Source organism: Lemur catta, chromosome 5 (genome assembly GCF_020740605.2).
Source record: "Lemur catta isolate mLemCat1 chromosome 5, mLemCat1.pri, whole genome shotgun sequence".
NCBI lineage: Eukaryota > Metazoa > Chordata > Mammalia > Primates > Lemuridae > Lemur > Lemur catta.
Window position 1 is genome coordinate 109,076,870 of NC_059132.1, and position 26,958 is coordinate 109,103,827.

Below are 26,958 nucleotides of genomic sequence, written 5' to 3' on the forward strand. Positions count from 1 at the left end.
TTGCTTTAAATAAGATTGAGACCCAAAATATCACAGGAGGGTGATACAGAATAGTAAAGATACAATCCAGGTGGGATTATAAACCAAAAACTTTTAAAGAGTAAAGGGACTGCTTATTGGCCACAATGGCTATGAATTTATTTTATGACCACCAGCAAACAAATGTAGGTCCATGGCTTGCACATTTTTAAACAATAAAGAAGTATATTTTAATATATAATCCAGAGTCTCATAAAAATATTTCTCTGCCTCAACTTCCCATCTCCTTCAGAAGTCCACATGAAAGGAAAATGGGTTTTCATTTGGAAAGTAATGAGAAATCATAAAATAATTACCCAAGCCATGCCCATCTTTCTTGGATCTATGTGAAAAGTAGACTTCCCACCCAAGTCCTTATTATTTGATAATCCTTGTTACATATTATATGGGGCTGGGTGGGGTGTGAAACCTAAGAAACTTAAATTGAATGTAACAAACGCAGGTGCCTCCCCCCAGAGATGGAGAACGTGTGTTAAGAGACAGTATCTGTGTAACTTCAGCTGTGCCTGAAAGCCGGGCCGGTGGTATGAGGGACTTAAATCACGTTGTTTCCACTTACGCAGAGAGAATCCATAAAAAGAGATTTATTATCATATTTTCTTTTTGAAATGTAGTATTTGTTTTTTTACTTTAAAAGTGCTCCTCAGAATAGAGCAGAGTAAATATTACAATTTTGTTCAACGGCAGCCAAGATTTAATTGTCTGTGAAATACAAGGCTTAGGACCCGATTTGCGCTAACTACCGTTCTGCCGATCCAGGCTGGGCTGGCCCGCGCGACCCAACGCGCCCGGGGCTGAGTGACGCGGCACAGGAGTCCCCGAAAGAATCGCCAGCGGGCTGGGGGCAGCCGCGAGCCTGCAGGAGCCCATCACGGGGCTGGGAGCGTTATCCTTCCTGTGGCAGATTTAAAGTGACTTTGCACAAAAAGTCAAACAGGAATAAACAGCCATGGAAAATACAACAAATCATGCCAGCAGTCTAACAGCTAGGGAGAAGGGGGACCAGCTAACCGCTGGCATATGCTGGAGAAAACGCAACGGAGATGGCAGAAAGGGGACGGGAGGGGGTGTAGGCAGAGAGGAAGCTGTGAGGACACGCGCTGATTTCCACGTGTGAATCTCACCCTGTATTCCTGTATGTACCTAGTGGCTCAGTCGGGAACCAGAAAGTCTGTCTCCTGTCACACTGCTGTGCGCGCGGGTCGCACGGGGCCCCGGGAGGGCTCCCCCACCCGCCGCCACCGCGGGTCCCCTGATCCCGGTCCCCTCCCCCCCACGCCCCCTCCCCCCTTTCCCCCTCCCCTCCCTCCCCCATCGCGGCGCGGCGGGTCGCTGCCTCCACCCGCCCCGAGCCCCGGGCACAGCACGAAGCGGGCGGCTGCAGAGCGGCCCGGTGGCACCGCAGCCACAAGCCAATCCGTAATTGCAAAGCAAACAAGGCTGCAATATTGGATTGGTCTCAATCGTGACAAGATCTGCGCTTTGCCGCCAATTTGTTTGTGCAGCTCTATTTAAAGGCACTTGATTGAGGAAATGTTGAAAATAGCGGTGAGGGTTTCCCTAATGAGACCTCAGGAGGGAAGCGGCGGCCTTCGCCCGCACCGGGGGCTCGCAGGCGCGGGTGGGAGGCCCGCGGTTAACCCCTTCCTGCCCGCCTGGGGCGAAAAGTGCTAGCAGACGCGCCGGGCGAAGCTGGGGGTCCATCCCGCCCGAAGCAGCGTCCTCTCCCGGCCCGAACGGCGAAGGGCCTGCCTCCCCGGTGTCGGGAACCGAGAGGAAGCTGGGGAGCAAAATGAGAATTTGAACAGGATGGAAGGACGGCCCAGCAGCCGTCGCAGTGGCTGGAAAGCCAGCGGCCTAATTCGGGTGACCCCTGCCCCGCGATGTTCCTGGGCCGCCGCTGCAGTCCGCACCTCGCCCTCCAGGGCTGCGCCGGCGATGCCCGCGGGGCCGCGCAGCGCGAGGGCAGCGAGCCGGGGTGGGGGCCTCCGACGCGGGTGGGCGAGACGAGCTGCCCCGGTGGGCGCGGGAAGGACACACCTGGCCGGCTGGCACCCGTCGCCGCTGGGCAGGTCCCCGGGCAGCGGAGAGGGGAAGAAAGCGACCAGGCAGGAAGAGACAATGCGTGAATACAAACTGGGCGCAGCCTGTGTCTGGCGTCCCGCTGTTGCGTGCGCCTCGATCATGTGTAATCTCGCCTGTGCACCCCAGGTGTGAGTCCCTGTCCCCCTGCTCAGATGGGGGGGCTGGGGCTTGGAGGCCCCGAGCAGCTCGCCCGGTATCACTCAGCCAGTCGGTGGGAAGCCCAGGGTCGGCCCTGCCCAGCTCTGACTGCAGAGCCCAGGGTGTCAGGAGTGGGTACCTGGAGAAGCCAGGGCTGGGCCTCCCACTCAGCTCCAGCTCAAGCCGAGGCAACCCCAAAGCAGGCCCGACTGATCCGGAAGACGGCGTGAGGATGGAGGGCTGCCCCTAGTAAATGACTTTCAACTCCTGTACTAGCTGTAATCGCTTTCACAATAAAGGAAACCAACCCGATTGCAATTGGGACACGCGGAATTCACCCGATTTCCCTTTTACACAGGCTGCTTAAGCACCTCCTGGGTGCAATGCACTGATTGGGCTGTCAAGGAACCCACAATCACAGGAGGTGACATATGTGTGCCCAGAAATCTACCACAAAGAACATAAGTGGGAGCACCAGAAAGGAGCTCAGAAGACTTGATTGATTGGTGGAGGGGGGAGCAGGAGAGAAAGAGGAGAAGCAATATCTGGAAAGGCTTCCTGGAGGAAGTGGCATTTAGGCTGGGCCTAGAAGAAACAAAGAAGTGTGGATTCCCCAACATAAGAGAGAGATGGGTTGTCTGCCAGCGACACTAGTAAGGCAAGGGGTGCCAGAACCACAGCTGGGGACAAAACAGAAGTCACACTTTCAACACCTGCTGCCATCTCTTGGCTGCCCCTCTCATTAGGAGACTGTGGATTCATCACTCCCTGAGCCAAAGTTCCAATCCCGCTCAGGATTGGAAACCTAGGGCTCGGAAGTGGACACCAGCAGGTAGACTTTAACCCTTCTGTAGCCCTGGATTTAGGCCAAAGGGAACTGTCAAGGTCAGGGACAGGAAAATGGCACCAGAGGCACTCTCACCAGAGGTCCTAACTAGTAGAGCCACGCATTCTTGCACTTTTACCGCAGAGATCTGGTCTATGATGTTCCTTGGTCAATCTGAACTTTGTCTTTCTGAAGTCACAGCCAGGTGTAGACTGGGAAAGCGAAGACCCCAGGGTGTGGGGAGGACTGGTTTCGGTTGTACTTTCCCATGAATGATTTGCACCTTCTGTCAGCAAAACAAAAAACCATCAGTCACACCAATTTAGTGAAGTCTCCAAATGTGTTCTGAATGAAGTTCTGCCTTTTTGTATGCAACCAATTTCTTCATTTGAAGTTGGATGCTTTGCAAGCAGAATGCAATTCCATTTTTTGTTCCTCGAGGTTTTGGCCTGTGTTAACTTAAGTGGGCACTCACACAAGTATTAAAAAGAAAACCATTCTCTTCTCTGGAAAATGGAACAAAATAACACCTCTCCAATCACGGTGCAGATATATAATCTGTAACAACAAAGCAGCCCCCAGTGCTGCGCATTTCCAGCAAGCGTCCTGCCTTCTCTGTTTATAGCTTTTCTGCCTGCAATTATTTTTATTTTAATTTTCTGTCACTTTAACAGAAACCAGAGCCTTTTCTTTTAATGTTTTGTACACAACATGTTCATTTTGATAAGATGTTCTTTCCTATCCTCTTTTAGCTTGCCTTGCCTTGTTTAGAGTTCTGTATCAGGAGTTTCTAATATTTCTCCCTCTTTTTTTTAGAACTTGTCCCTGTCTTGCTTTATTTGTTTGTGTGAAATTTAGTTTGAAAGGAGATCAGAGAGAGCAGGAGGGGGTTGTAATAAGAGAATGACCGAATGACCCAAAGGCTGATTATCTATCATTAACTGGAGACTCGGTGTACCCAAATTACCAGAGAGACCTCAGTCTGCCGGATCCTTACCCAGCCAGAAAGGCAAGAGTGGAATGCACACACTGAAGCAGGCTCGTGGCATTGCAAATGAGGACACAGCTCAGACAACATTTTAAGGAGTTTTCCTCTAAAACTCAATTCAAGTTCAGTAGATAAATTTATTAGATTCTGATATGTTGTACACAGGTAAAAATCTCTGCTGAAAGACTACCATTAACATTTCTGTAACTTTTTTGTATTGTTTCGTTAGAAGCAAAATTGCAGTTAATTGTCTAAGCTCCAGAGAATATTGAGAAATCAAGCCAAGCTGCTTTTGATCTGCTCATGCTGCTAAACTCAAGCCTTGTAAAAATTGAGGTTTGCCATTAATATTGACAATAAAAGTGTTTCTTTTTCTTAGCCTGAAATCTAACCATCCTGGCTCAAGTCCCTTGTCTATAAGCAAAGACCCTAGAAGAATGTAGAAAAGGTTTGGAAGAAACTGTCAGAGCTAAAGAAATCCATCTACGTAAATTTGCAAAGGAAGTGACAGAACAGAACTTTCCAGGAATGTGAGCGACACTGAAGTTAGAACTTCAAATGAACATGCCTGGGCCTCAATTCACAAGCCAGTCCTACAGTCACATAAATGGTTTCTCCAAAGTCCCACATTTTAAATTTCTATTTGCATTCGTGTTTTGTTCTGAACCCCAGACTACACTGCAGGCTAGTTGAAGTCCATTACTTACTATTTCCATAGAACATGTATCCAAAATCGTACTCATTTCCTTATCTAAATGTTGAATGATCAAGCTCCTGGCTTGAAAGACAATATTGCCAGTATGTATGTAATTTGCTTAAAACAATAATGTGAATGAGTATTTAACATAAATCCTGTGGGATGTATTTTTTTACACTAGTTTTGCTCTAAACTCTCTATTTTACTACAAGGTAGCAAAGATTAGCAAAGATCAATTTACTGTACCTCTTAGGATTAGCATAATGGCATTAATAATGCCTCCCGTGAATATACACCAGGCTTTCTCTTGTGAGGCCTTTCACACAGTTGTCTTCCATTCCCTTTTTGTCTGAATAAGTATTTTAGCTTTGCAGACAGACTTGGATACCTGGCAAAATATTTCATTCTCTCTTACCGATAAAACCCCCCAGAGCAGCAGTATACCTACCAGTTAAAATGGGGATCTAGTCATTGATTATTTGGAGAAAATGTAAGTTCTACTGACTATAATACTGGATCTTAAGATTTTTCTTAAAGGACTCCAAGATGAACCAGTGTCTCATTCTTCCACACCAGTCTCAGGTTGAATGACAGGAAAGACCTTGTAAATCCAAACACTGACAGAGGGCAAATTATGGGGGAGAAAAGGACAGAAGAAAAGAAGACAGGGAGGGAGAGGGGGAGAGAGGGAAAGGGAGAGGGAGAGGAGAAGAGGAAGAGGAAACAGGCACCAATCCAGTTATGATTTTCTCCACTGACTTAACTGTTTTCTCATCAGAGCTGGACTGAGGCTTCATGAGCAATCAGCCCCACCACAGTCACCACTGGGCTGTAGCAGCCCCTCCTCCCCCATCTCCACAGATCTGCTCTGGGTGGGGAGAGGGAAGAGGGTCCACTCCCCACATATCCCAACCCCACCCCAAAATCCAAACAGAAACTGCTCAGAAGGAATGAATCCTCATAAGAGTCAAGACCAGCTTTCCTGCTCTTCCTTTTTGAAATAGAAATTTAAAAGTTCAATCAAATTTGATTCTCCTTTGTAGATGTGCACTTTGAGCAGCACCTCATTTCTGGAGCCACTGTCATTTGCCATGTCTATAGACAACTATTTCTCAAAAGCAAAACAAGAAAGGGAGGGACTTCAAAATGCCAGTTAGAAGGAAACCCTTGCCTCTACTAAAATAATATCCCTTGTTCTGGCCTAAACATTTTGGGACTATGTGGCTAACATGTAAAATGACTCAATCCCCTCCAAGTACAGAAAGGAAAGCAGAGCCATCATGGTGTTGCAAGAAGCACTGTCCTTGGAGCAGGTGGGGCTGAAGTTACATCTTCAAGAAAATATTGCTTTTCCTGTCCCCTTCCAGGGTTGATGTTCTTTCAGGGGTTTTAACGTGCTGTGGGATTCATCTCATAGAAAAGCATTATACCTATTTAATGGAATGCTTAGAGTCACTTCTACTATATTGGTTAGAAAAAATGAGGTAAAACAAGATTTGAAAGACAATGAAGGGAATTGAGCCATAATTCCCATAAATACAAAATGTGTGTTTCCAGCCCTCTGGCCTAGCTTTTTTCAGGTCCAGTTTATTTTGGGTTCTCATGAGCACAATACAAGACACAACCGCCCTTGCCTGTGAAATAATAAACACCCCTAAAACATCTGCATTTTCCCTAAAAGTGGACTAAAGGTTTTTTTAAAAAATTAGTTTAAATCAGATTAATTAAAAAGTGATATCTCACAAGACCAAAATGTTTGCAAGGGGTGCTCAGTCTCTCCTGTGCTCTTTGAGTCTTTTCCAGGGAAAGAAGGAAGGAGACAAGAGACATGGGTGCAAAATAAATGTTTGAGTCTGGGTCTGTGCATTTGGCTGAAGGCAGACGGAGTGTGCAGCACAGTGGGTACACCGTCAGCTGCAGTGGAGACCTAGGACACAGAATCACAATCATTCTCCCAAGCCCGGGCTGCAGTCTCAGACCTGGGTGAGGCTGGTTTCAGCTCAGCTCTCGGCCTTGGCCTTGGAAGAGAGGCAGAAAAGTGCCCCTCTCTAGGATTCCTCCGGCGAGTACCCAGGGCACCTCCCAGTCAGCATTGTGGCAGTTCCCTGGGCCTTTGAGCTCTCCAAACATGTGCATCAGACCAGGGGTGGGGTCCTCAGGCTGACATCTAAGTCCAGGGCTGCACCTTTGTCCCTTTCTTCTCCCACTTCCCCTTATCACCAGCCACCCTGTCCCCCTACCACCACCGCTACCATCACCTCCATTACTACCTGGGATGCACAGGCCACATAAATATGAGGCAAACTTGAGATGGTATCTTTGCCTCATAGCTTTCCAAAGGAGCAGGCTAACCCAGCATCCTGAGAAACCTGGAGCAAAGGAAAAGGAGATGTGCTTGATTGTTCATTCCGGGTAGAGCTCAGCCGGTCAAGGCCAGTCTGGCCTCCCTGAGTCAGTGACTACAGTTGGGGACACCACTAGAGTTCACCCATTCTTCCCCTCTCTTCAAGCTGCCTGCAGGCCACCTCTCTAAGGCTATAGTTTCTGGGTGTGAGTTTCTGAGCTACATGAAGTCTTAGACCCCTGGACTATAGTAATTAACTGATAATGATGCTATCAGTGAGGACCGATGTTAAGATGAGCATCTTTTATGATTTTTGTTGTCTGTTTCTTTTATCACTTGCGATGCTATCTGGGATCATGAAGCGATTCACTCATTTTCTACTTCAACTAAAAGAGCATGAAAAAAGCTTAAAGTCACAAGTTCTGAAGCCTTTGAAACTCAGGCTACTCGCCTCAGATGGACAGAGCATCTCACTCTGCAACCCAGCCATCTTCTGGAAGACTCTTCCTCCTTTCAACCCCCCAAACTCCCTCTGGGTCTGAAAGCAACCAAACGACTACTTTCCCTGAATTTTTATCTGTTCCCAGCCCCAGTTCAACCATCTTACTTTGTCTACCTGCTCCCAAGGCCTAAAAGTGTTTTTATAAACAGACTTTTTTAAAAAAAAATGTATCAAATGTCAGAGGGTTGAACTACCAGTATTTACACAATCAGGGTTTGCTTCTGGGTGAAAATGTAAACACAACTCCCAACCACACTACCTGAATTCTGACCTTAAAGAACCAGGTCTTTAAAAAGACTCTCCTGTGCTCAAAACTGCAGAGCCACACTCGTTGGGGATTTGGAGCTGTAGGTTGCTATCTTGTTATGAGCCCCAATGCCAGCCGTGCGTTCTTACCAACGAGTCTCGTATCAGAACTCCCTCTCCGGGGTTCACTTCCTTAAGACGCTGGGCTGGGGGCGTCCAGGGATGCTAACCCCTTGCCCAGAGGAAGAAAGGGCCTTGCGGCTGGCAACTCCCAGCCTGAGCTTTCGCTACCCTCCCTCCTACCACCCAACTGCGGCCAAGCTAAAAAATATTTCTCAGGCTGCTGCCCAGGGATCCGGGTCACCGGCGGGCAGGGCCCGGCCGGGTCAATGGCAGCACAGGGTCGGGCGCCCGCATTCGCGCTGACCTTCCAGCCGGAACCGCACGTCGGCGGCCACCCGCCCACGCGCGGGCAAGGGAAGGACTGTACCCGCGGAGTCCTTCGGGGGAGGTTCCTTTTGTGGCCTGGGGCTGCACTCTGCCTGCCTCCCAGGGCCGATGCCCAGTGTGGAGTCATTGGTCCCCCTTGGGCCACCCTGGCCGGGCCCAGGGGCAAGTCCCAGGCTGCCTGGGCCGCGCCAGCTTCTGCACACTCAGCCCTCGACTCCCCCTGATTTACAGCCCGCGGGCTCCTATTGACGCCCTTTCTACGCGGAACTCCGCCGGGCGGGATCTGCGTGCAGTTCCAGCCTCCCTCGCGGCTGCGGCCGAGCCTCGGGTGATGCCAGCTCCTGCCGCCGACGCCCCCGCCTCGCGCTTGCAGCCTCCTCGGGATGCTCGTGCCCCGCGGCCCGCTCGTGCCCCGCGGCCCGCTGACTCACAAGTGCAGATCCATTTTCCGCTATAATGCATTCAAGATCACCGAGGCCAGCAGTCTAAACATCCACGAGCCGTCCTCCCGGCCCGCCTCTTAAACTGGCGTTTAATGGTTCCCCTCCGATAACTAAACCTGCTTTCCACAGATGCCCGCTTTTATGGGGGAGGCAGGAATGCAGAGATATATTTATATGTTTGTTCATAAAAACTGGAAAATAAGCTCTGAACACGCTGTAAAAAATATTCAGTTACTTACCAAACAGGCTAGTTAAATCAGGGGAACACCGATACCGGCCACACCACAGATTCGGGGAATTGAGGTGCCCCCACTTTGAAATCGCCCAAGGTCTTCGTTGGGGCTGGTGTCCCTGAAGGATGTGGAAATAAGAGCATTTACAATCGGGTTGACCGTGCGCCCTGGGGGGAGGCGGGGGCGGCTCTGCCGTGATCTCCAAAGGTTGCCACGATAATCCAAGCCACCACAAACGGCTCCGATCCCGGTAACGTGGCCAGTAAACAGCCACCGAGACGGGCGTTTGCAGCCTGTGCTCAGGTCACAGCAGCACGTTCCCAGCCGCGCCCCGCCGCCCCTTCGCCGGGCCCACCGCCCTCGCTCTGCCCTCGGCCCCCAGCGCAACGCTGCACGAGGCTGCCTCTTTTCTTGCTCGGCCATCTACAAAACGCTTCGAAAAGCAATATCTGCGTTGTTTTTTGGGGTTTTTTTTTTCTTTTTTTTTAACCAGAAAAGAAAGCAGAGTGATACTGTACCTGGTTTGAGACTCTTCAATATTTGAGCCTTTGGGGGAAAAATATTTTAATAGTGAAGCATCTGTTAAACACTTGCATTAACCTCTGGCTGATAAAAAGTTTTTTTAACCCTGCCCCCCCTAGTTTCAATTATCTTATGGTTATGAGGAGGCAGCCAATCGTGGAAGAGGACCTCAGCAATTAGCAACATGAACATCAAAAAGTTTTATTGCGGAGCGCGCGAGGCGCCGCCCCCGCCGCCCCGGGATTGGCGTGAGGAGCCTCTGACGACATATATTAACCCGAGCGGCCCTAAAGATGTAGCTGTACATGGAGATCTTGCTGGGAAAATCCGCTGGCTCCCCTCACGTCATCCAGCCCAGGAGAACCGCCGCTGCCACCCGGGAGCCTCCTCGGCCACTGCGCAGACCCCTCGGAGAGCCCGAGCCGCCGCCTGCGAGCTCCAAAGCGCATTCAGGGCCCTAGATCCTTGCCTCGAAAGGAGAGGATCTGAGAAAATGGATGCACTGAGACCTCTCTGAAAAGCCCCCGAGAGAGCCCGAGAGGAGCGAGGACACGTTACTCGCAGCTAAAATCACATTCAAGGACCAAAACAACTACAACAACCAAAATTTCATTAAAGCAATAAGCGCCCAAGAACCCAGATCGGGCTGGTGGGGGAGGGGAAGAGGCGGGAAGGGGAGGGTCGCACGGAGGTAGCTGTGCAGAGAGCAGTCGACCCCGCCGCCTCCCCGCAGAGTCGCGCCCGCTGCTCCAGCCGTGGCTCAGACTCGCCCCTGGATTCCGGGTTAGCTTCGGGGCCAGGACTGCGGCCCGGGCGTGGAGTCCGGCTACTCCACGAAGCAGCCTCGCGGGAGCCCCGGCACCTTTGCATGAGCACTAGAGGATTCAGCCTCCGCGCCGCAGCCGGGGAAGCAGGAGCCGCAGCGCGGGCCGTGGAGCGAGGCGGGAGCCAGCGGCGGCGGCGGCAGCCGGGGGCGCACGGTGCCGGGACCAGCTCGCTGCGCCCCATGGGGAGCCGGCAGCCGCAGCGCTGCTGAGGCAGGCCCGGCTGGCCAGGCGGGGGGACGGGGCCCGGGCTGCAGCAGCCCCCTCTGCGGCTGCCGGGCGGGCCCGGGCGCCCGGGGGCTGGGGGGTGGGGGGTGGGGGAGGCCGCCGAGAGCCGAAGCAGGGGCCCGGGCCGAGGGCGCGGCGGGGCTGCGCGCACGCTGGGGCGCGTGGAGGGGCGCGGAGGGCGAAATGAGTCTGGTAGGGGGCTTTCCCCACCACCCGGTGGTGCACCATGAGGGCTATCCGTTCGCCGCCGCCGCCGCTGCGGCTGCCGCCGCAGCCGCCAGCCGCTGCAGCCACGAGGAGAACCCCTACTTCCATGGCTGGCTCATCGGCCACCCCGAGATGTCGCCCCCCGACTACAGCATGGCCCTGTCCTACAGCCCGGAGTATGCCAGCGGCGCTGCCGGTCTGGACCACTCCCATTACGGGGGGGTGCCGCCGGGCGCCGGGCCCCCGGGCCTGGGGGGGCCGCGCCCGGTGAAGCGCCGGGGCACCGCCAACCGCAAGGAGCGGCGCAGGACTCAGAGCATCAACAGCGCCTTCGCCGAACTGCGCGAGTGCATCCCCAACGTGCCCGCCGACACCAAACTCTCCAAGATCAAGACCCTGCGCCTGGCCACCAGCTACATCGCCTACCTCATGGACCTGCTGGCCAAGGACGACCAGAACGGAGAGGCGGAGGCCTTCAAGGCAGAGATCAAGAAGACAGACGTGAAAGAGGAGAAGAGGAAGAAGGAGCTGGTCAGTACCAAGGGGCGGCGGGCGGTGGGACTGCGGGCTTCAGGGCACGGGGACTCCGGCCTCTTCCAGTTGGGCTGAAAAATGGCATCTCGTGTTCTTTGGCTGAGTCCCGCGCCAAGGTTGTTTGCACCAGGTTGCGGCAGGGATAGTTTCCTGCATAAGCAGAGAGATGGGGGAGGTGACAGCAGGAGGAGAAGGTTAAGAGGGACGCTGGTGATCTTCCCTCCGGGTTATCGCTGTTCCCCAGGCACTTAGGACGGGTCTCGAAAACTCTCTGTAGCGCTGGCCCGACCCCTCATCCTGTATCTGCTAGAGCCGCCTTTTGGCCTCCAATCCCATTTTGCTTTCACATATTTCTAAAATAACTCGCCCAGAAGCTCTCGGTTCCGATTATTTCACTATAGATCACATCCGCCTCTCCGCCAGAACGAGGCTGCCACTGACTCAGCCCTAAGAGAGTTTTGTGGTGGTTCTGATTACTGTGTCCGGAAGATGTAAAGATAAACGTAAAATAAGTACTTTTAACTTCGAAATAATAGTTCCAGTTTCTCTTTGGCTGTGGCGTTAAAATGTAATTTCCCAAATGAGTGTACTCCATGGGTATTTCTACTTTTATTTGAATGAGCCTGTACATTTTAAGACAAAAAATAAATATTACCATGGTCATTGTTATTAACAATTACACGAAATTCAACAGCCTTTTAAAGTTTTCTCAGTTTCCTACCAAGTGCCCACAGGGCGGTGGTGTTCAGGACAGAGCTATTGCCACGAAGGGCCTAGAAAATAACTCCATTTGTCAAGTTTTTCTTCTTTGGGGCCCGCAACCCTTTGGCTGCTGCATAATCGAGTGACCTCCCGAATATCCAGAGGTTTCGGAGGCCCCGGAGGAGATGCAGTGCTGAGCCCGAGGCTGAGAGCCGCTGGCGGAGAGGCCCAGGCCGGAGCAGAGGGGCCTCGCCCCTTTTTTCCTAGCGTGTGGATCTGGGATTGCTATTGAAAACACAGAAACCAGACTTAGCGCCGACCCCCTCTCCCGCCCCTACATCTGGAGTCAGAGAAAAGGCCCCCAGCTCCTCCATAAACGACTCGAAAACGGGCGGTTGTTTATAAACTTGCGGATCCGGTAGTTGAGCGATGCAGCCTGGAGGCCGCGGCGGTAGCTAGGGCAGCGCAAACTTTCGTAGTTTTTCTGCAAGGGCTGGGGCTCGGGACCATCCTCCTTCCTCCCCTTCTCTCCCCTGCTCGCTGTCGCCTCTGGTCCAGGAAGCACTGGGGTGGCGTGGGACGGAGGTATCCTGTCTGAATTTCTCTTTCCATTTTTCTCGCCCTCGCCTCCCCTCTGCCTAGAACGAAATCTTGAAAAGCACAGTGAGCAGCAACGACAAGAAAACCAAAGGGCGGACGGGCTGGCCGCAGCACGTCTGGGCCCTGGAGCTCAAGCAGTGAGGAGGAGGCGGAGGAGAGCACGAGCGAGCCGGGGCCAAGGCGCCAGATGCAGACCCAGGACTCCGGGCAAGCCCTCCTCGCTCGGCTCTCAGGACTCCCTGCATTTGGAATCATCCTGTTTATTTATGTGCAATTTCCTTCCCCTCTCTTTGACCCCCTTTGAGGCACCGCTCCCCACCTCCCCCTCCAAAAAAATGGATATTTGAAGAAAAGCATTCCATATTTTAATATGAAGAGGACGCTCCTGCGTGGTAAGGGATCCCGTCCGTCGTCTCGTAGCTTCTCTGTGTGAATGTTCCCTCTTGGCTGTGTAGACACCAGCGTTGCCCCCTTCCCACTTCCCCAACCCTTTCCAGATAAAGACAGCGGACACTAGTGCCTTTGTGAAGTGTATCTTTAATACTTGGCCTTTGGATATAAATATTCCTGGGGATTATAAAGTTTTATTTCAAAGCAGAAAACAGGGCCGCTAACATTTCTGTTGGGGCCGGTATCTAGTGCTGTCGTTTCATCTGTGGTCGTTCCCTGTTCGAAGATGTTTCCAACAGCTACTTGTTTTGTGCACTTCCGTCCTCTAAAACTAAATGGAATTTAATTAATATGGAAGGTGTAAACATTGTAAGTATTCAATAAACCACTGTGTTTTTTTTTTTACAAAACCCTAATCTTTTAATGGTTGATACCTCAAAAAGTTTTGAAAACAAAGCTGTTATACTTGTTTTCATAATATTTAAAATATTCAGAAGTAAACTAAATTATCATGATTGCCTCTAACTTTGTTTTAAAGAGTCAGTGGTTTTGACCAATCAACGTGACCTGCGGTCCACACAGGGCAAGGAGATGATCTTAAAGAGAAGCGTCCTTGGTGAAAATGTTGCAAAAGAGGCCTGGGCGCTACCGAGTCTTTCTCATCCCTCTTCCCCCAGTTCCGAGGAGGAGAATGCCCAGTGGTCTTCGGAAGGAGGGTCTAGGCTGGAAAACCGCCTGCACCTCGGCAGAAGGTGGAAAGGTGTCCTTGTTTTCCTGAGATCAACCAGATGCCCGTGGGTGGGGGCTTTGGGTTTTGTTTGGGGAGCTCGACTTTTTGGTGGAGGAGATGTGACGAGGATCCCAGGCGTTAGTACAGCCGCAGGAACTAGTCTGGGGTGCTTAATTCAAAATATAGGGCTTTCATCCAAGAAAAAAAAAAAGGAAAGAAGAAAAAGAGAGGAGATTTTGCTTGTAATCTAGATAGGGGGTTCTCATCGGAGCAGGCTGGGGCGGGGGAGGCGGCTTTCGAAAAAAGTCCATGATTAGGTAACAAGGAATTTTACGTCAAGTAAGAAATCGCGAACAAGACCACGGATTTAAAGGGGGGCGAGGGGTGGTTAGATTTACAAGGAGTTACGGGGAACTCAATATTAACTGTGCGGTGTCTGAAGTCGTCCCGGCCCACAGTCCAGCGGCACAAGCGACGCCCTCGGCTACCAGCCGCCAGGGACTTCTCCCGTTTGGGGGTTTTGGTCTCCTCGAGTCCCCGTACATCCCGGAAGAAAGCTCCTGAGACCTCCTTGCCTCTTTTGCCTGAGGGTTTGCTTAGAGCCTGAATATCTGCTCCGGAAACCAGAGGAACTGCAGTGCCTGACTGTGCAGGCTGGAAGCAGGGGGAGGAGGCTGGGAGGGATGGGGGTGGGGGAGAAAGGTGAAACGTATTAAAAAGCGTTTTGTTTCATGAAACTCCACGTATATAAATCTGGTGTTGGAGAGGCTTGCCGGAGGGTTTCCATCTTGGAACCCATCGTTGAGGTGATGTTCGCACCTCGGCTGCGGGCACAGATCATCCTACGATATCCCAAGGGTGCGCCCGCCTCGCCGGTGCCCGCTCTGACCCAGCCGCCTGCAGCTGCGGGATCAGGCCGGGCGTGGGCGAATTCGCAAGTGACGCGGGAGAGACGAGCTAGCCGCTCTGCGGACTTCTGCCGGCGGCTGACAACGCGAGGGCGAGGGGTTAGAACAACTCGGCCAAAGCGATCTGAACTTTCTCCCCTCGGGTCAGCCGGCTCTGGGCCCAAGGCTGTGTTTACCGACACTTGCCTTTGTTTATAGCACTGGGGGGGTGGGAGGAGGCCCGCCCTGATTTTCTGTTGTCTTTCCAATCCTTGTCCGTTTCACCGAGTGGCTCCCTCCCTTGTATCTCTCTTGCCTCCAGCTGCCTTCTGCATCTTTATTTTTGTGCACTCAGGAGAAAGACTTCAGGTCCTAGAGGTGAAGGAAGGAGTCTACCAAAGTGTTGGAGTAAATGGTGGTGGAGGAGGTGAGGTTTTAAAAACAGGAACCAAAGAACCAGAGGCGAGTTATTTTCACCATGCACATAGGCCTGTGCTGCCTTGGGTAGCTGGTCTCAGCCACCTGGGCCTTAACGCATGTTTGCTGGTTTAACACTCTTTCTGGTTTATTAAACACCAACAGAAGGAAACTAAAAAACCCTGGCGCACCATCTCTAGAAATAGCTTGCTAATGCACATGCTTTTAAACTCCGAGCTCCAAAAACCCACCCTCTTTGTCTGGCTGGGGCCGGGCGCTGCCTGCCTCCTCTCCCTCCAGCTCTTCCTCGGGGCCAGCAGCACCAGGCGCAGACACCCCACCGCCTTGCCATTTCAACCCGCCGGACCCCAAGCGGCCGGACACCCAGCAGATCGGACTCCCCCGCCAGCAGAGCGCCCAGCTGCCCCCACACCCCAGGCGGCCAGTGCCCTAACAGGATGCACACCCCAACTGGCCAGACACTTCAACCGGCAGAACACCCCAGATTATCCGTCGCCCTAGCCGCCCGGATATCCCAACCACCCAACTGCTCTCAGCCACCCAACATCTCTGCCCCATGCTGCCAAGTCTGGAGGAAGTGAGCGCTGTGCTGGGCAGGCGTTTCTTACAGGGCTTCCATGCTTTTCTCTTTTACACAGTTCTTTCTCTTTTAACTCCCCTTCTTTGCTTAAAAAAAAAATCTCCAAGTTTCTGCTTTCGGGACCGGCTAAAAGGTCTGTTTTAATTGCTCGGATAATGTAGTTGCTGCCATTTTGTTAAGAGCAATCACTCCTGCAGCGAAATCACAAGCGTTCTAGACAGGCCGGAGCCGACAAAAATGTAGGATTTGACGTTAAAAGCTAAATGGGAAGCTGGGGCAGCGGAAGGTAAATTGATGGTAGATCTGGCTGTCAGGGCTCGGCCCCAGACCGCCGCGCAGGCCGAGCTCCTGATAACCCCGGAGCACCGGCGGGGCAAGGGCTAGCCCGTTGCAGTTGTGTGTGTGTGTGTGTGTGTGTGTGTGTGTGTGTGTGTGTGTGTGTGTGTGTGTGTGTGTGTGTGTTTCTGCAGACCCATTCTCAGCTTGGGAAGGAATTTGGGAAACTGTAGAGTGGGCTCTGTGCTTCCCAATCACAATTTTCCAGGATTCTGCCCCCACCCAGGGGCATTGTCAGCAGCTTTAAGGGCTTTTTCAGGTCGAGCCACGAAGATCACTTGGGGTCCTGCTTGCCTTTTGAATACCCGGACCACTCTCGCGGAGGGGGTTTCGGTGGGAAGCTCCAGCCTTCGGATGGATTAGCCAGTATGCCACGGTGGCATCTAGGAAGGGTGGGCCTTGGGGCTTGGCTGCCCTCCTCAGGTGTGGGAGGACCAGGTGGCCTGGTTGCAGCAGTGGCGCCAGGGAGGGCAGCGTCCCGGCCCCTTGGGAAGCAAGTGTGCATAGTAGGAGGTGGAGGGTGGCTCGAGTCCCCCCAATCACCGACACTGCTGGCCGCTGCCCCCTGGCTGGCGAGGATGGCGGAACTAGTCTCCCACCCGGGCTGTGAAGGGGCTAGAGAGCGAGAGTTGGGCGCACACGGAATTCGCAGGAAGGGGTGCGACGGTGAGGAGCGCAAAAGCAAAGCCACAGGGAGCGGAAAGAGATCTGGGAGCTACTTCCCAGACTACAGCGTTGCAGAGAGAACCTGGGCCAGTTGTAAGGGCCTGGGGTGTGTGTTCAGGGGACAGTAAACGCAACGCAGGCCACGAAAGCCGGGCCTGCGTTTGCACTACCGGGACTACAAAGCGCGGGAAACCGCTTAGTTTTTCCTGAAGCTTTAACGAAACGCTCTGCGCACGGCTCCTCGTTTTCTCCCATCACGGCAGCCTTGAGTTCTCCCTGCCTGTGAGTCCCACCCACGCGCCTGGATTTGGCCAAGAACTGTCTGGTGGGTGCTAAGCAGAGACGGTCTGGAAAGGGGTTGTGGCGTGGGCCGGGTACAGTGCTGATCCTGGGCGCTGCGCACTGCCTGTCTTTTCTGGGCTTGTTAGGAACCCATTCCCTCCGAAAGATCCGGCTCCTACGGTCAAGATCTTGGCGCGAGGAGGGCGCGCTAACAGGTCTCCCGGACGCGCAGGAATCCTGGCTGGTGACAGGCCGCGGGTCCCTTGGAGAGAAAACCCCGGGAGCCACCACCAGCCAGCCCAGGACCCAGGCTGGAAGCCCCAACAGCCCCCTCCCTGACAAAGCTTCTCGGTGCAATGAGTTGCTGCTGTAGGGATTCTGTTTACCAGGGATGGAGGTGGGGGGAGGAGTGGGGGAGGCGGACAACACTTATTTTAACTGTTTAGAAAGAGGGGGAGGAGGACCACTCCGGGAGAGGAAGCCCATCCCGCGTTTCCGGGGGCCGGACAGTTCTGAGCGCGGCCTCGTCCCCGGCCGGCGCGGCGCGTGCTTCCCGCACAGACACTGCGTGCCCAGGGTCGATTAACCTGTGGCTGCCAAGTGGCTTCACCGGGCTACGGAGGTGAAAGCGCACTGGGTGTCGTCTGACTTTACGTGCGCACAGAAGTCACAGAGTCCTGTCCCTGTTCTCTCCGCCCTACCCCGCCGAAGTCAGTTCCCTTCGCGAAGCTCACCCTTAGTCTCCCCCAAACGCGACCCCCCTACACGCACATTCCCTTCAAATTCTCCCGGCATTTGGGCCGCTTTGATGATCAGATGGTAGAGCCCTGATTACAAATTTATTCCCCGCCGCTCTGTCCGTCTTTATCTCCGCTATTAGGGACATCTGGGAGTGATTAGCGCCCCGCCCGCGCGCGGCCGCGCTTGCCTATCTCGCCGCGGCGGGGCCGGGGCCTGGCTGACGTCAGGGCAGACGGCTCGGAGCCATCCCGGCCGGGCTGGGTGTAATCGGCGGCCGCGCGGCCAAGTCCTCCCCAGCCCGCCAGCGGCTGGAACGCGCCCCCCGCCTGCGCACAGGGACTTTACAAATATGTATTTTTAGCCCAGGAGACTCTTTTGCTTTCCTTGTTTGCGGTCAGGAGGGGCCGGGTAACGTTTCTACTGCCCCCTCCCCACTCCGTATTTTCCAACTTGTGCATTCCGCCTGGAAAAGCCTCCCACGTCCGGGTCTGGTCCGCCGGCGCTCCTTTGCTAGCCCTGCGCGCCGGGACGCTGCTCTCCTACACCAACAGCTGCGGCCCCAGGCGGTGACAGTGCAAGTCCAGGACTGAGGTTGGGGAAGGGGGTGCGGGAGGTGTGGTTCTTAGGAGCAGGCTGCTCCTAGGTCAGCTCTTAGTCCCTCACTGGCACCCGCTTGGCCCCAAAAGCTCTCGGGCCAAAATGGTGGGAGTTTCTGCCTAGCGGGGCGTCCCCCGAGAAGCTGATTACAGAATGCAGTGTCTCTCCAGCTGCCGCCTTTGCACCTGCTATTAAACCCTAATGGATCTAGTGAGTCCAGCCGCTAGACCCTCTTCCGCCCCGCTTTCCCCCTCACCCCCTCCCGCGGAAATTGTCCTTGGCACAAACACTGAGATCTCCTAAGGGCCAGCAGGGCTGGATGCAGCTTTGTCATCTACTATGTCCCAGTGTTCAGAACAGAGGCTACATATATTTGTGTAATTCCTGGATAGGGAGACGTACGCCCCAGACCTCTGACCCTGGCGCCCTGCGGGCTGGCCTGGTCTCTCGTGAAGTAAGGGATGCTGGGATGAATCCAACACCTGAACTTCCCGCTACCCAGAGAACTTAATAAAATTACAAATTCAGCCCCTATTTCACCCCACCACCAGAAATTCTGATTCAGCAGGTCAGGGACTAGACTGCAGCCTGCAATTTTCAAAATCTCCCCCCAGAGGATTCCGGAACCACTGCCTGAGGCCACACCCATCCACCCAGTCCCCCAACCCAGGCGCTCGCTCCAAGCCCAGTGGGAAATACTGGATGGTGCAAATAGGGGTAGCTTTATGATGGACGAGGGAGGAGGGGGGGAGAGGCCCGCATTATTTAAAGTCTCTAGTGGAAGAGACTTCGCCATATCATGGATCAGCCCTACGCCTCCATTTAATTGGGTAACCCAAGCATTCAAAGCAAACCCGGAAGATGCTGTTTGTTTCTGCTAGGGCAAGAGGAGTATTCAATCGGAGGCTACAGCGAATTTAACCAGAGGGAAAAGAAGACAGCTGTACTTTGAGTGGAGTGATAAGAAGATCTATTTTGGAAACCAAGAGTATCAAAAATAAAGAGAATACAGTTGAGAAAAAAACCTGAAAGTTCACTTCACCTCAATTCTTTGATGCAGCCTTATACCCCAAACTCCAGCGTGTCTTTATGTAATCTAGAATGAAAAAGAAACATTTCTTTCTAAGTCAGGGAAATGTCACATTGAGAGCTTGGTCCCCTTCCCCCAACAAAGAGGGAAGGAAACATTGTGGTCTGAAGGTTGGGGCTAGGTATGGGGAATGAGGCTTTAAGACAATTGTGTCCTTAATGACTGGAGGACTCCGGCCTACTGTGCTTCTAGAGGACAGAAGAACAGGCAGTGTCTGCACAAAGGACAGTTTTCTAGAGTGCTGGTAAGTGAATTCTCCATGATCTGCGTTAATGATGGAGTCTACTCAGAAAAATAACCAGTTTTCTGAATCATTCAGACCAATCGAGAACAAACAACAAAAGTCCACATCACTTGTGTCGATAATACTTTTCCTACTTAGAGTATAGAATGAACTTTTACTTGAATTAAATGGGATAAATCAAAACTCACCACAGGCCAGACAGTCCCAGATGGAGACAGGCTTGCAGGCAGCTAAACCATTTATGTAAAGCATCAGAGGGTACTCATCAGTCCCCTTCCCCAACTAATGCACCAGTTGTTTTCTCAAATAGTATTTTAATGCACAACCAGTCTTGAGCAACCAGACCCAACCAAAGGATGCTTCCAAATGACCAGATGGAGTGTTGGAAAATACAATTTGGTTGTAGCACCAAATCATCTTTCAATCAATTGGTGACCAAGAACTAAAGAGTCAGGGAGACCTGCAGATTCTTGTGCAGAGACAGGTCCTGTGGTGCTCCACCAGCTGAGATGATTTAGAATAAACGGTGCACTTACTCAGGGGCAGAGGGAGTTTTTAACCTTCACTAAGCACATTGCTTAGAGAAGAGGCCAAAAAAGAAGAAGAAAGAAGGAGGAGGAGGAGGAGGAGGGGAGGAGGAGGAGGAGGAAGAGGAGGAGGAGGAGGAAAAGAAAAGAAAAAAAGATACTAACCTAAATTAAGATGGCAGTAAATCCCTCCTTTGGAAGACATGGAAGCCAATGTCCCCTGACGCCAGTGTACGGTTGCCTTTATAGTAGGTTGTTATTGTGTTGCCTTGAGCTGACATTTTTGTCTTTAGGATAAGGCAGAAACACAGGAAAAGAAAAATGTGTTGCTTTTGTTTTTAAAGAAGACAACCTGAAAACGCAACCTAAGTTTGTAACTAGTACTCGGCGAAGAAGGAAAGCGGGTGTGGTTTCAATGGGGGAAAGTGGCGGCCAGGCGCCCTGACCATCGCCTTCGCTTTGCAAATCTGGTTTTCATATTCTTGGTCAGTAATCACCCAAAGCCATAACTGTCTCTGAAATTATTCATTAAAGTCATTTTCAGGGATTCTCACAGGATGACTCTTTCACGTTTATGATCTTCTGAGAGCAATGACATCAGCCTCTGTCTCTTTTCCGCTTTTAATTAATGTGCTGGGAGAGGGGCCGGGGCTGCGTGCAGGAGGGGGCGGGCCGGGTGCAGTGCGCCGGCAGTTCAGCTCCCGGCGCGGTCAGCTGAGCTCGGGCGCGCAGACATCCTTTGATTAAGGAGGGTATTTCGGGGAGTGCAGGCTGTGCAGAAGATCACGGCTGTGCCCTGTGGTGCTGTCAGCAGTGACAGATCGCAGATGGGGCCGCTACTGTATGGCAGATTGAGTTTCTCAGCAGAAAACTCACCCTCCCTCCTAAACGTCTTCAAAAACCTTCTCCAGATACTCCTGGTCTCTTCGTGTGAGACTGAAAAAGCCCAACCCCAATGTTGGTTTTGAGTGCTTGTGTGTATGTTAGGTTTTTTTTTCCTTCCTCTTTTTTTTCCCCCTCTGCACTTCCTCCTCCTCTGAGCATCTTCGACCCGCAGGGCTACCCAGCAGCTAATAGCGTAGATGTGGCTGACTTGGGGGCTCCTGAGCGCCGGGCTCACAGCGCCACGCCGACGACGCCGCCCGGAGGGGCCCCGAAGGCAATCCGGTGGGTAGAGGCGCGGCGAAAGGGACGCGTGGGTAGCTCCAGAAACCCCAGGAAGCCGGGGCAGAAGGCGGGGGCCAAACACTTCTGTGCAAAGACCGGGAGAAGCTGGGGGTGAAGGATGGACACAGAGGTGGAAGGTGAGTTACCCTGTGGGGCTCCCTGCCAGGCTCCTGCCAGCCGCCCTTCTGTCTTCGGCGGCACTTCGTCCCGCCAGCCTGGACACTTCCGAAGGGCAGTGCGGAGCCCAAGAAGGGGTGCGGGGGCTAACTGCTGGGTTTGGGAGACGGTGTGACGGTGGATCCCAGGAGCCGTCAGGGGCCAGGCAGGGTCCAGAATGGGGATAAGGAGGACTGTGGAAGCCCCGGAGGCCCAAGCCTGGAGGCTAGACTGGGACCTCTCCACCGTGAGTGGGGACGCATGGAGACCCAGGTTTCTATGTATGAAAAATGTCTGGTCCTGAGTTTTGCATTCTTGGACACACTTTGTGTTGGAAACTGTTGCAGGAACGTTTGTGCTCATTTTAAACTTTTATTTTAAAATCATAAATAAATGCCCCAGGACTCCTGCCTCCCCTGAGGCAACGGAGAAGACTTTCCTCCGTGTGTCTCTCGCCCTAGGGTGCCAAGACCCGCTCCTGGGAGCAGCACTGGCCGGGAGGGAGGGCTGAGAGGCGAAGAGGAAGGTGCGCCGCACGCGGATTCGAATTTAGGGCGGATTTCTAGGCCCCACCCATTCTTGCCCCCCAAAGTTCTCCTAACTATGGCACGTGGCGTGTTCCCGTGGGCACAAAACGAGAAACCAGAAGAAGAACCTAGCTAGAGAGAGCAAGTTTTATTTTGTTTTAACTTAAACAGGGTTTTTTCTTTTTTCCTTCAAAATACTAGTGCAGCCTCTTCCACCCTGCTCGCACACCCCCTCCGGGTGAAGGCAGCTTGGAGAGCCTCTGTTCGGCTTACAAAGGAGCCTCTAGGGAACAGAGAGGAGCTAAAAATACCGCAGACACTATGCCCCAGGTCCAGGAGGAGCTGGTCACATCCCCCCGCCCCAGCCCTGCCCTGGAGGGGGCCTTCGCCTCTTCTACCCCGACGGGCAGCCGCGCTAGGCTGGGGCCCACACTGCAGCCACCTCGCTAATTTTGCCTTCTCTTTGCGCCCTGACCTGAGTCTTTTGGGGCCATACCGGTTACTCTTAGTAAGGATTTCTAGACCAATCTCTGGCAAAATCAGGTGCCACACTTTTGGTACTTTCCAATATGACCTCCCCCGCAGAATCAGTTTCTAAAAAGAAAAGAGATGAGACCACTAGGCCCTATTTTATATGAACAATCGGGTCACGCAAGTATTCTTCTCCGGTTTGTGTAACGAGCTGTATCGCAGCCCTAGGACACAGTCTGATTTGCGGGGAACCGGTGAACCCCTTATTACAGCCCTCTCGAAAAAAAAAATCTAGCAGTTTCCCCCACAATTTCTCCCTTGGTTATTGGGTAAAACCGCAAAACTCTACATAAAAGCAAAACACACAAAGAATTTCAAAACTCCCGCTCGCCCCTTCTAAAGGGCAGCTTTTATTTTCGCTGCCCATGCTGGATGAAAGTGGTTTATTTTGACTTTTTTTCTGGTACCCACATGCCTTGTAAAAGGTTCCTGTGCACGGGCCCGGCCCCCCTCTGGTGACCGCAGGGCCTTGCTTCCAGACTGCAGTCCCCGCCACTTGGTTTTTAAGTCCTCGGCTGGAGCCGAGGTGTAATTGTGACCCCGCCCGAGCCGCGAGCCTCCCGGGAGGATGGTTGGCCCGGCCTGCGCCGGGGCCGGGACCTCCCAAGTGGCGGCCTGGGCGCCCGGAGCCGCGTGGTCCTCTCCTTGCCCGCCTCCTCCCCCTCCCTCCCTGCACACTGCGCCCGGGCTCTGCTCCTTTCTCCAGCTGCCAGCGCTCCGGCGCGCAGCAGCTTCCTCTCCGCTTTTCTGCCTTCCTCTTGCCTTTTTCCTAGCGTGCACCTTATTACCGCGCCCTCCGTCGCCTTCACGTGCACATCCCAGGCCGGGAGAAGCAAAGTGGGGCATTGTCGGAAAGTGGGGGAAAGCACGGGCGGCCTCTGGCCCCCTCGGCGCCTCGGCGGAGTCGGAACCCGGCGCTTCTGCGTAACGTCAGCGCGCGGGGTAATTTACCTTCCCCGGGCGTCTGTCAATATGACTAATTTCTACTGGGGTCAAAAAGCCTTTCTCTGGCAGTCCATCTTGGAGCGCTCTCTTACGCGGTAGACGGGCTTGGTTGTTTTGTTTCCAGCCCTAGAAATAAATACTCCTGGGGCGTCCCTGCCGGGCCCGCCTGAGAGGAGCGTAGGAATATACACGGTGTCAATTAAAGGCAATTTTCCTTGAACTATGAACTGTGATTGGGCGTAAACGACAGCGACCTGCTTGCCTTTTAATACACATTACCTACCTGGTCCTAGATCCTAATGCTTTCTTTGGAAACAGAAGATCAAAAAAGAGGAAAATAATTATTGCTCCAGTTCTTCTCTGTCGCGTGCAGGCACCTACTGCCGCATTTCCTCCGCATTTCAGAGTGTGATTTCAACATGGATTATGCGCGCGCGTCTCTTGCTCCTCTGGCCTAGACAGACAGTATATATTCATATACTCACAGACATATTCATCTGGGTCGTGTTTTACAATAACTTAAAAACTCCTACCAAGTTCTCAGTGTCAATCAGTGCTAAACATTCCCCGGGGTTCCAGGCATGCGGCTAAATGGTGCTGGTAGCGTAACCCGGACTCACTTTGAGAAATGCACAGAAAGAAGTCAACGTGGCTAGCTGATACAGAACGATTCTCTGTTTGCAAAGGACTCTCCTGTCTGAAAGAGACGAAGAGCGTTCACATCTGAGGGCACTCCTTTGGGCCCCTTGGGTGTCGGAGGTGATAAACCTCTCCAACCTGGGAATTTCCAGCAAGAAGTGAAAGTTGCCAAATAAACCCATTTCCCTTCCATAGGGCTCAGGTACAGAGGCCCAACTAATATACTTCTCTGAGTTAAATCTTCAACAAACTTTCTTGAAAAATCACGTCTCTCCTCGCCCCCCAACCACCTCCCCTCCACCCCGCCCTCGCCTCTTGCGGCCTTTAGGGAAGCATAAGCCCGGACCCGGGGCAGCTAGGAGGTTCAGTGGAACCCACTGGAAACCTAAGAACTAAGATAGCAAAGCAGAAGCGCTAGGAAGCCCACAGAGGGCGACTGAACTCGCGGTCCCTGGCCTCTGCCCGCGCGGGTGGGTGGCATGTACCGCCGCGCCAGGACCCACCTCCCCCGCCAGCCCGACCCGCATACCTGAGCCACCATACCCGCCATGCGCAGACACACGGGCACACACACACACACACACACACACACACACACACACACCTCCTTCCTTCTCTCATCTGTTGGTGCATTTATGACCTAATGAAAGTATATCCTTTAGGGAAAAGTCTGTCTATAAAACTTGAAATATGAAGAACCCGTTTGGATATTCCCACTCCAGGCCAGGCCCTATCTTGAAGTTTTTTAGCACGAACACCTTGACTCCTTCTGTTGCTTCCATAATCACCCTGTTATTTTTTTACTAAATGAGGAGAATTGGTTCTAAGTGACCTCAGCTCATTTCCTGTGGAAGGAGAAAAGTCTCCACCCTGAAGACATATCTTTATTTGGGGGAAAGCCTTCTTTATGGGGGGGAAATAATTTTACTTTCTATCCCTTGTCATCTTTGAGAAAACCTGGCACCATATGTTCCAAGTTCTGCAAACAGCTGGGGAAAGCAAGGGCTTTTTCAACTCCCAGCTCTTCCTGCCCCACCATTTCCCCCATGTGCCTCCTTTCTGGGTCTCACAAACGTTGCCCCATTCTTACTCCTGGTCACTCTGAAATCACTCCCAGTTTCCAACCTAAATGAATACCCTTTGGAAATCCTATGGTTTAACCACCTGCTTTTGTGGGAAAAGGCAATCTGACTTTGTGTTTCAGTGACTATCTAATTATTAACACAAATTGATGGAGCAGAGATTATTTCCCATGTGGTTTTCTATATTACCTCATCTTTCAATAATATAGTTTTTAAAAGTGCCTTTCATTTTGCAATTTGATCTTCCCTTTAAGAGTGGCTTAAGTTGTTTACTAGCTGGGACTATGCAACAGGAAAGGCTTCGGGATACATAAACATTAGAGTGAGCTGAAGAGCAGTGTCCTTTGCTAGGGTGAATTTGTTTATTTGCATATTTCTTGAAGAGCACAGCAGTTCTGACTTAAAAACCTTTTTGACAACCCAGGGCCATTTAAGCATCTGTGCAGAGTGGGTCGACTGTTGAACTTCCTGCTTAGTTTATCCCTTTTATTTCTGAGTTTACATCACTAAGGGGGTTTTTACTCTCCTTTTTTTGATTTAGCTTTAAAATATTAAGTTTCTAGAGTAGAATTTGCCTAACAAGAACTTTTACACCTAGTTAAAGCCTTGGGAAAGGGACAAAATGTTCTGCCCACCCTGAGAAGTGTAAGAGAACATATATGGAGAGGGTGCTTTGAGAGGCAGCCATTTCTAGGGAAGGGTCTTGTTCTCCTTGTTAACAAAAATTGACCATTTTCAAACATCTGTTAGAAAATGTCAATCCTTCTTTTCAGTTGTATTCTAGTTTTGCCTTTCCATTTGGGGCTGAGGGCTCAGCCTGTCCTGCAAGTCTGTGTTCCCAGGGACATAAGCGGGGGAGCAAATTGTTTTAAGCTGGCAAATTTTCTTCCCATTTGTGAAGATGAGGGAGGGGAGGAGCAGTGTACACTTTGCCTCACCTAAAGTTTTGTACTTTTGTGAAAAAAAAAATTATTTTCTAGTCAGATTTCCAACTTATAACCTATGGTGCAAAACAGAAAATTTATTACATGTTTTTCAATCCCATATTTTCAGTACATAACATCTGGATTCTCCTCCTCAACATGTGATATTATGTGTGAGTATATTTAGCATCTACAATCTCTCCTATATACCCTAATCAGATTAATTTCTCATAAGCAGGTAGTATATTCTCATGGTTTAAAAATATACAAATGGTACATGTGAAAACTCTCTAGTTGCTTCATCCACTGTTATTAATGTCTTGTGCATCCTCTCAGAGCTTCCTAATGCTTGGAAGAGCAAAGGGGATTATAATCTCTATGGTTCTAGAATGATGCAGGTTACTCCAGATGTATATATTCTGCTGCGGAGGGTGCCCGGGGAGAGGGAAGATCTCTGGAAGTTTTGAAGAGACTTGCACCAAATACAATCTAGTCAGAGTGTGAGAGGCCATCTGACTGTAATTTAAATTATATGGGAAAGAGAAGACAGGGACACATGCAGAACACACCATCCCTAAGGCTCTACATTGGATTGTCTTTTCTCAGAGACTGGGGCCAAAGAATTAGAAATAAGGGAAGAAGAAAAGTAAGTGAAGCAAGTAGAAAGAGTGAGGTTCTCAAATCCTGTCTAGAATTGTGGGAATGTGGCTCCTCATTGTTTGTGTGCCTGCTCCTTTCAACTCAGATGGGAAGGACTGAACTGTTATCCATTAAATAAGTAATGAAAAAATATCTTCTTACTGCAAGAGAGGTTTGCTATGTTCTAGTCTGTAGATAATTTGTACAGGTTATAAATGGAGGGAGGAGGGATT

General features: G+C 51.9%; 1 protein-coding gene and 1 long non-coding RNA gene across 2 annotated transcripts; one reads left to right on the forward strand and one right to left on the reverse strand.

Moving 5' to 3' along the window:
• Positions 1 to 5,321: 5,321 nt before the first annotated feature.
• Positions 5,322 to 9,646, reverse strand: LOC123638684. The gene is made up of 4 exons (XR_006735435.1): positions 9,510 to 9,646; positions 8,998 to 9,109; positions 7,044 to 7,142; positions 5,322 to 5,390 (listed from the first exon to the last, which is right to left on the reverse strand). It is a non-coding gene; the product is annotated as an uncharacterized LOC123638684 (long non-coding RNA).
• Positions 9,647 to 9,810: 164 nt separating this feature from the next.
• HAND2 (heart and neural crest derivatives expressed 2) lies at positions 9,811 to 13,401 on the forward strand. The gene is made up of 2 exons (XM_045552487.1): positions 9,811 to 11,303; positions 12,651 to 13,401. Exons 1-2 carry the CDS (start codon positions 10,749 to 10,751, stop codon positions 12,747 to 12,749), a joined length of 654 nt encoding a protein of 217 aa, XP_045408443.1. The 5' UTR covers positions 9,811 to 10,748; the 3' UTR covers positions 12,750 to 13,401.
• The last annotated feature ends 13,557 nt before the right edge of the window (positions 13,402 to 26,958 follow it).

Coding starts and splice junctions, on each gene's coding strand:
- HAND2 (XM_045552487.1), top strand. CDS start 10,749: ATGAGTCTGGTAGGGGGCTTTCCCCACCACCCGGTGGTGCACCATGAG. Junction 11,304..12,650: donor AGAAGAGGAAGAAGGAGCTG/GTCAGTACCAAG, acceptor CCCTCTGCCTAG/AACGAAATCTTGAAAAGCAC.